The following is a 9,407-nucleotide window of genomic DNA, read 5'->3' as shown; positions in this document are numbered from 1 at the left end:
CGCTTGTCTTGTGTTCTTCCGTTTGCTCTGGGTTCTCGTCTTTTGCGCGCTGCGTTACAATTTTGGAAGCCGTACGGCAATGAGTTCAAAGAGAAAACTTGGTACGCGGCATTCAAACCACGGATATTGCGGTGAATCGTGTTTGCAGACTGCATTTTGTACGATGAATGAGCAATGGGACCCCGGGTTCTAACCCAAGCTGTCTAAACGCTGCTGGCAACAAAAGGACACCCTTAAGTACACAAATAGTTTATTTCGCTCTTTTTGTTTGTCTCTTCTTAAAAGCCATTTCACTTCCAACGCGGACGAGAAAAAACAATAGAACACAGCACGCCAACAACAAACGCACGGACAACCAAACACACAAACACACGCGCATTCACACATGTTGACAGGTCGCGCAGACGTATACATACTTGGCGGCTGTTCGGTCGCGTCAACCCCGACGAAAGTGACAACTCGTCGTGGGCTGCCTCAGCCCACGCTATCACAGAATGGGCGACCGCGCGCGGAAATTGACGGTGATTAAAGAAAAGGAGGGACGCATCAACGGTATCGTACAAACTCCTCCTCTCTATGCTCTCCTCTTTCTTTGTTCTAGTTTTGCTCCAAACAATAACTCGATGATCGTAACAACACCGATGACGTGTACTCCGTTCACCCCTGAGCAGCGTTACGGTAGAACTTTTTTTGTTTTGTTTTGTTTTTCGCGTTTACAGAGTTCTCGAATTTTTCGAACATCACGTCAACTACTACTATTGTGTTGCTCGCGTGAGGTCTGTAATTTAGTAATTGTCCCTAATTTCTAACTAACTTCTACGTTTTGAGGTTTCTTCTCTTCTCCAGTCACGGGTTCATTCAACATGGTTAACATTCAGGCACTTTTAACAGTGTCGTGCTTTTAACGAAGCTCATAATTTGGCAGCGATACTTATAATTTGGTTTCGCGTGAAGTCTTGTTAACCGAGCTGCTTCTTTTCCGTTTTTGAGCGTCCCACCGAAAAAGTACAACGCTGCTTGGGAAGCGCTAAAACGTATTAAAGGTTCTCTTAGCTACGTGAGTTCATTTTAGACTTTACTCCCAGCGTTCGAAATACATTATCTTTTTGCATTACACAGATCCCTCCTTCCACAACAGTACCGGCCCAGGGGTGAGTGAAGTACAAGCATAGGCGCAAAGATTCACCTTAATATTCAATAATTAATTATACCCGACACACTTTTTAACACTCTTTACATAGCAGCCCGCACATTTCACGGAAGGTATCGTGATTAAATTACAAGTTAGGCGAATGTTCCCAGCCATCCCCTGATCCTCGCAGACGTTCGCAAGAGCCGGCATTTCTTATAATTAAAAGTGGGCACAGAATAGCTAGTCACAATCAATCATCCTAAAACGCAGTCCTTTTTTTTTTTTTTTTTTGAACCATCGTTTTAAATGTTATCAAATGGTCACACTTTACAGTCGTCGTGTTGAACGAACTAAATGAAGAACACAGCAGTGGTGAACATTCCTTGATCGAGACGATTCGTGTAATGTGCAATAATAAATGTTTCACCAATGAGTATGTAACTCTTCCCGATAAATTAAAAAAAACACTCATATGCTGGCATGTTTGGCTTCTCACAAGACAAAATATTTTTAAATGCATAAAAATTGAGCGTCGAAACACCTTCCCTATGGAGTTCAATTCTAGAAAAAGTTTCGCGTCCACATGTTACATAAACAAACTTTAAAAAAAATGACGCAGGAGCAAAAAAACTAGGCGGAAGAAACAGCACACTACATTGCTTCACCAAACGCGGTGACTTATCGGTGAACGTTTCGTGAATTTTGCGCGTGTGCCGTCCAAAGACATGCTCAAACTTGGCCAGCGATTGGCCAGCGATGCTCTCCAACGTGCGACAGACAATTTGTTGGTAGTTTAGGCAAACTCGGACGGAACAACGTCCGTGAAAATTAAAAAAAAACTAAGCTGGAAAATATTTTTTTTGTTATCTCACGTTGGGCAACATAGCTTGCATATCGGCGTCAGGTGTGAACGTGTCTGGAATAACCGGCCTGAAACACGTTGTCGACATTGGTTTTGTTTGTCTAAAATTATAACACACTTGACTAGCGACTGTGAGTCTTGCTCGGCGTTGTGAAACAATGTACTTGCGTTTAATAAAAAAAAATATATAAGTAAAATGCACAAACTCCAATCGGACTCATTGAAAAGCTTGCATCAAACAAAAATCGATTTGCAACTCCCAATCCACCCAAATCTGACACAAGACTCTCTCCAACACTCTCACTCGTCGAAGGTACACTCACACTCACGACACCAAAATAATATTATTAATTAAAATAAAACAACGAACTTGTATCATACAACACGTAGTTTCCGTAAATCGCTTGATGGAAAAGAAAAAAAAAACTTTGAAGGGAACAGCTGCTTTTTTTTGTAAGTTTGTTTCGTTTTGATATGATATATTACAAAATGACGCGATCGGAATCGGGTCATTTTCAACTTGCACGCGTGTCGCAACACTCGAACTGCAAAATTGCTAAAACGAGTCCAAAAGATGTCCATCGCCGCCGAAAAATAAAAATAATGATAAAAGAAGTTCTTGGCCACACAGCGCTGGCGATATGCACAGTCGGTGATGGTGAACGCCACCCGATCGGCATCATGGAACACAGACGCCAAAGTCTTTAGTTAAGAATCTAACCGCAGAGCACACGACGCAGACGAAAAACACTTCCGTCGTGTCCGATGCGCACACAAATCTTCTTCGCGATGACTCGTTCCTTAGTAATAAATATCCCGCGCTGGCCGCTATACCTTTTTACGAATGTTCCTTCCTTTAGAGTCCTCAAGCCTTATCTTGGACAACAGCGACCAGAAGCCGTCAAAAGTGTTCCACACCCTCGGGCACATATACGTCCGACCTCTGGCACCCCCCGGATGACCAGACGTCGCGTCCCCTACACCTGTCTTCGAGGACCGCTGACTCGGTCCTCTCCTCTTCCGTCAACGAACTAGAGGACCTCTCCGACTCCGACGGGCTCTTGATGCCAGAGTACGCCACCTGTTGTCTCAAACAGGAGTCCCCGATGATGGGCAGATGCCTCGACCTCGGGGACGACGTCAACACCGCGGTCAGCGAGCCGAGGATAGTCCTGTCCGCCGCAGCGTTCACGTTGTTTAGACCAGCAGGGCGTCCTAAGGACCTGTAGCTGCTCTGCCGAGGACCATGACGTGGCTGGAGCGACTGGCACCGCCACGAGTCCGGTACCTCTTCATCTATGGTCTCGTAGACGTGGTCTGTCCTGGAGTAGGCGTCTGGCGGTTTCCAGGAGGACTCGCTGTGAGGTGGGTATGGCGCGGGCGGCCAATGGCCTTGAAGGTAGGGCAGGCAGTCCGGGGGAGGTCCTCGCGGTTGCTGTAGAGCCTCCTGTTGTTGCGCCGGGGGCCAGGCATTGCAGATCCAACTCCGCAGGGGGTGTTCTTCACCTTGGTAGCTGTTCGTCACCGTGGCTATAGATGGGAGACCTGGAAGGAAGAATTAGGTCAGTACCTTGTACGCCCCTATTAAGAGAACAGTTCAAGAATTGGTGTGTTCTCTCAACACTGTTGGGGAGGTCGGCCAGAAAGGCTGACCTCCCCAATAGTTTTTTGCCTGTCAGAAAACCCTTCAACAATGCTATCCTCCGTAGAAAGAAGAGGTTTCCGGTTTTCAAGAACGAAAAGGAGGAATGAAAGGACGTTTTAATGCTTTCTGGTTCCGCGTCGGGATTTGATACTAAGACCTAGTGTAGAAGCGTCGTCTGTAAGCAGTCGCAGCTGCTGCATTGGCAATTACTAACTTGTAACGTAAGCAGAATACTTACAAAGTTCAATCGGGTATCGAAATAATTAGATGATTGAGCAAACCTTCAGATAACCAAAACTGAGAACAAAACCTACCAATTGCAAATGAGTAAGGAAAAGTTCAAAATGATATTTAAAGGAACGCAAATATATGCAACAAAAAGAATAATCAAATCTAACCCGAAAATAAAATGATTGACTCGTTTCTTCGGCAAGCGGTGAATAGAAACGAGCGCAAACAAGGCGAGCAAATAAAAAAAGAGCCAAAAATAATGTCGCGAATCATGCAATTGTGAAGTTTTCCACCCGTCAGTGTTCCTTTCAAATAGCATTTGGAAGCACAGTCAGTGCTACGCGCAGCCAGACCGCCAGAAAGCAAGTAGATAGTTTCTACGTGGAAAATTCGATATTAACTTCGAGCGTCCACATCTAGGACGTTTCATGTAACGCTTAATGCTTTAGGGAGTCACAGAGTGCTGAAAACGTTTTCAAATACATAAAGTCAAAGTGGTGGCCGGGTTCGACATCTCACCTTGTGTGGCACAGTTCCTGTTGTCGTGCGTGACCTCTGACGACTCGTGCTCCTTCTGTGAACTCCAGGACTGTTGGGTAGACTGGGGACAAGAAGAACCGAGTTGTGAAGCCAGAGTGCCACACATGTCCGAAACACGACAAACGTCAAACGTTCAAAGACACATCCAATGATACACAAGTACGAGTTAAAACGCCAAAAGGTACAAGGCGTGGGACAAACACGCACAATGTTGCTCTCCTCTCCTCGTTGTTCGGACCTAGAAGAAGTGTACAAAAGAAAAAGAGGGACACCAACCAAAGTAACACAAACGTCAAATGATGAAGGTGTGTACAAACTCGCAGTGCATACCCTTTGATTGGCTTGCTCCTTTTTGCGTTCAATGCACTACAGAAGAGTGGAATATATCGTTTCGTGTCCTAAGCCAGTTAGGCACGCGGTCGGAATGTTACCGGAACACATCCGCGAAGGTAAGTAGTAGGTACAAGTAGATAGAGCAGTCACCTGATACACAAACAAATAACTAACGCGCAGCAATTTTTATGTTCTATCGTTCTATCGAGCTTGCTGTTCCCCCTGCCCTCCGGATTGTTTATTACGCGATATAACATTACATTATGGTTATGGCAAGAGCAAGTTTCCTAATGCACCATCGAAGTAAAATTCCATCAAAGCTTTAAGATACTGCCGGAATGTTCGTTTAAAAATCTTTCCATCGTTCCACGGTATTACGTTTCGGGGAGCAGCAAAAGATGGCGGTAAATCACGACGACGACGACCACGACATGGCGAAACTGAGCCGCGACCGTGAGAAGAACGCTATTGCAATAAGAACATTTCGACGACGGACGCCGAATAAGCTCCATTCCACTAATGGGCTACGAAAATTTAGTTCGAGCTAATGAGCGCCCAACGACCGGTTTGGATTATATTCCTTCATCTTGTCCGTTTTATGGCTTCACTTTAAAACAAAAACAGGAAGACAAAAAAAAAAAGAAGAGGAGTCGCGTTAGCTGAAACGTAAAACCTATTTTACGAAGAGCCTGTAATCAAAAATACGAGTAATTTCATGTTCTCCCTCATGAGATTAACTTCTTAGTAATTTCTTTCTTTAATATTTATTTGTTAGCTTAGAGGTGGCCATTATAATTTTAAGACGATTTCCGCATATTTTAGAGACCTGTCGTGAAATGCCAAGGGTCGTGCGACGGAGCGAATAACTCTAACTGGGGGCATTCGCTCATTTACACTTCGTTTCACAGTAACTTGGCAAACGGCGGAGGCTACGGTTTTGAGTGAGCCAATCAGCGCATCGGAGGGGGACACGTGACTATACCCTCTCTCTCACACTAGCTGCGCGCAGTGCTGTCGAAGCCGACGGCGGGAGAGAGAGGGGAAAGCCGCTTTTGTACGAATTTTGAGTGGCGGGCGAATCTTCTCCGAGGGGGAGAAGACCTACGCGTGGGACACACAAAAGAGGGTTCCGGTGAGAAGGGTTTCCCACTTTTCCAGCAGCTCGCTTTTGCACCTCTAGCTTTGGTAAGGGCTGTCTCGTGCTTCGCCACCCTAGCACCGATTAGGGAGTTTTCGTACATCGCTTTCCCTAATCCGCGACGCTTTCCTCAACGAAGACGCCACTAGCGCGCATGTGCGGCTCTAGCCTTGCCTGCAGAGTCCCAAATCTTCTAGCGGGTTGCGGAGAACATTGCGGGGCAGCGGAAACCATCTACGAAAACTCCCTAATAGGGAGTTTTCGTAAACCGCTTTCCTCCCTCCGCCAGGCTATCCGCAACGAAGATATCGCTACCCCGCCTGCACGCCGCTAGCCCTGACTGAAGAAACCTGGATCTCGTAGCGCGTTGCTCAGGGCGTGGCGGGACGGCAGAAACGATCTACCAAAACTCCTTATTAGGGAGTTTTCGTAGACCCTTTTCGCCGTCCCGCCACGTTCTCCGCAACGCGCTACGATACCCGAAACTCTACAGTCAAGGCCCATCGGCGCGCAGGCGGAGTAGCGGCTCCTTCGTTGCGGGGGGCTTAGCGAAGGGGGAAACGCGGTCTACGAAAACTCCCTATATTTCTCGAGGGGGCGGTAGCGTTCGCTGTTTGCCAAGTTGCGATGAAACAAAGAACGAAAGTACGTCTCTACTCGGTGTTCGAACGCTGAACGCGGATACTTGACGTTCAAACGCGTTTGAAGAGTAAGGAGAGAAAAAGGCAGCTAGCTACGGGTCGGCCCACAAATAATTCCAACCAGAGCACGGCACTTTCATCTTTTCCTCTTCCCCAGTTTCTGCCCGCACAGCAGCGACACTAACGACCATCGTTTTCCCCGTGGCAGTTGATTCACGTTGATGACAATATTATTTTTCTTAAACTAACATTCGTGTGGTCATTTAGCGTGCAGTGTACCGCGAGCTATCTCCTACTTATGAAGTCTGGGCATACCTCGGCAAACCTCACTCATGAGGGCCCTCACTCACCCTCACTCACCCTCATCTTCACAGGTGAGGTGAGGGTGAGTGAGTTTCTGAAACAGGAAAATTCATGAGTGTGAGGGTGAGTGAGGGCCGTGAGGGCTGTGAGGGCGGTGAGGGCCGTGAGGGCTGTGAGGGCGGTGAGGGCCGTGAGGGCGGTGAGGGCCGTGAGGGCCGTGAGTGCGTGAGTGGTGTGAGGGCGGTGAGTGCGTGAGGGGTGTGAGGGCCATGAGTGCGTGAGGGCAGTGAGTGGCATGAGAGGCGTGAGAGCCGTGTGGGTGGTGAGCGCATGAGGTGTGTGAAGGCCATGAGTGCGTGAGTGCGGTGAGTGCGTGAGGCCCCTTCAGATCGAGCATCTTTCTCAGCAATTTTGGTGTTAATGGAGGGCTGTTCTCTAGTTTTCCTTGGATCGGCATGAATTGCTGAGATCGGGTCCGGCTCGAAATAAGCAAGCAACTCGGAACAATTCGAATGCGTTTGAAGCGGCTGCATCCAATCAGGGACGCAAAATTTTCACGTGATACCTGGTGCCGGTGATGATGACACCGAAAGACTTGGTTCTGGTTTGAAATCGATCGTTCTTTTTGGAAATAAACTGTTTCAGAAAGGTGCATTAGTATTCTGAACGAGATGTAAATGCATAAAAACACGTTTATAACGCGTAATTGTTTCTAAATAGTGCAAGAAAAATAAAATTTTATGATGACGATGGCAAATTGCAGCAATTAATTCTGGTTGCTGCGTGTGATCGCGGGCGGCCCGTGTTGTTGGTGTTGCGACGTAAAGTTTCTGGGCGAATTTGCCCCATCTGAAGCTGGCCTGAGTGGCGCGAGGGCCATCAGTGCGTGAGGGGCGTGAGGGGTGTGAGGGCCGCAAGGGCGGTGAGGCGCGTGAGGGCGGTGAGTGGCGTGAGGGCGGTGAGGGCGGTGAGGGCCGTGAGTGCGGTGAGGGTGGTGAGTGGCGTGAGGTCTATGAGTGTGTGAGGGCCGTGAGGGCGGTGAGGGCCGTGAGGGCCGTGAGGGCCATGAGGGCGGTGAGGGCGGTGAGGGCAGTGAGGGCCGTGAGGGCGGGGAGGGCCGTGACGGCCGTGAGGGCGGTGAAGATTGTGAGGGCTGTGAGTGGCGTGAGGGCGGTGAGTGCCGTGAGGGCCATGAGTGAGTGAGGGGCGTGAGGGGCGTGAGGGCCGTGAAGGGCGTGAGGGCGGTGAGTGCGTGAGGGCCGTGAGGTTCAGTGAGGGTGAGTGAAGGGCTGAAGGTGAGTGTGACTGTGAGGGTGAGGGTGAGTGAGGGGCTGAAGGTGAGTGTAGCTGTGAGGGTGAGGGTGAGTGAGGGGCTTAGGTGAGTGTGGCTGTGAGGGTGAGGGTGAGTGAGGGTGACCTAAAATGCCGACCTCTGAGTCTGGGTGCGCCCCAAGGTCAGAACTATATTCCTTAAAGAAAGCGGGAACGTGAACTCGCTCCTTGATTACGTCAGGTCGGCGAACCTGACACCACTCGGATAATCTCACCCTAATATCATCCAACCTCCCACCTCCCAACGCCGCCAGATAAGATGACTGAAGTCAAGCTTTCTTGGTTTTTCTTTCCCCTTGATAAACCTGTTCAGCTGCTACGGCTACACAACTTCTATCGAAAGCCCCGAGGTCGTAGCAATGTCTCAGCTGATTGCGCAGGGCCGCGGTTCGACGATTCCCTAAATTTATTTGCCCCCCGACGTGATCGTTATCCGAATGTGGCAATGAGGGTCAGCTGCGTCGGCGTTGGAATCGCTCGCGGCTCCACAAACGCACAGAGACAGACACATAAAGGAACGCAATCCATGTACAAGTCGTATTAAGTCGGGTTCAACTATTGCGAAAGAGCTGCCCCCAAAAGCCCAGTTACAGATCTCGTGCGAAAAAAACGAAGATAAAAAGAAAATTACATTGGAAATTAAGACCAAACAATTGAAGTAGCCATAGAGGAGTCCTCAAGTTTCGTAACTCCAAGAAAAAAAAAATTAGGGACAACGTGAGGGAAAAAGCTAAAGAAAGTTACGAAATAGAACCGACCAAATTGGGGAAACAATCAGCAGTCTAGAGAGACGAAGTAGAAGAAAAAAAGAATACCCTCAATTGGGACGAAGTTGAACTTGGGCTCTTTTGTCGTCTGAGAACAACTTTTACACCAACACGGGAAAATCTTGAGTATACCATTTCCTTAAAAGAAAAAAAATCTGAGAAAACGAGGTTTCTTCCCCTCCGACCTTTTCCAATATTCCCTACCTTAAAGCTCCTTCCCGCATTTTCCCCTCGTCTTTTTATTGTCATGTTTTCTCGGTAACATCCCATTTCGTATATTCCCTACTTCCCTAACCGGGAGTGCCGCCACACCGCAGTTGGACCTCGACGGAACGCACCATATTTTACGTCTCCAAGACCATTTCGACTCCGCTTTTTTTTTTTCTTCCTTCTTTTGTACTTGTATGTTTCCGTCAGGAGCCGTTCTGATTGGTCCCCCGAGGGCCCGGGAAAGAACCCCATTGGCTATAACGACTCTTCCCT

The 9,407-nt window shown here is 48.2% G+C and overlaps 1 protein-coding gene across 1 annotated transcript in view; it reads right to left on the bottom strand.

The window, feature by feature from the left end:
- Positions 1 to 233: 233 nt before the first annotated feature.
- LOC8040777 (adhesion G protein-coupled receptor L1) overlaps positions 234 to 9,407 on the bottom strand; it is a 75,804-nt gene continuing 66,630 nt past the window's right edge. Inside the window, exons 17-18 of the mRNA XM_040205825.2 lie at positions 4,390 to 4,471; positions 234 to 3,539 (exon numbers count right to left, since the gene is read on the bottom strand). Coding sequence (XP_040061759.2) covers positions 2,896 to 3,539; positions 4,390 to 4,471 — 726 coding nt within the window. The 3' untranslated portion in view covers positions 234 to 2,895. The remainder of the gene's footprint in view (positions 3,540 to 4,389; positions 4,472 to 9,407) is intronic.

Source organism: Ixodes scapularis, unplaced genomic scaffold (assembly GCF_016920785.2).
Source record: "Ixodes scapularis isolate PalLabHiFi unplaced genomic scaffold, ASM1692078v2 PGA_scaffold12__126_contigs__length_90152505, whole genome shotgun sequence".
Lineage (NCBI taxonomy): Eukaryota > Metazoa > Arthropoda > Arachnida > Ixodida > Ixodidae > Ixodes > Ixodes scapularis.
Note: the sequence above shows the minus strand (reverse complement) of the source record. Positions and strands in the feature narration are given on the sequence as shown.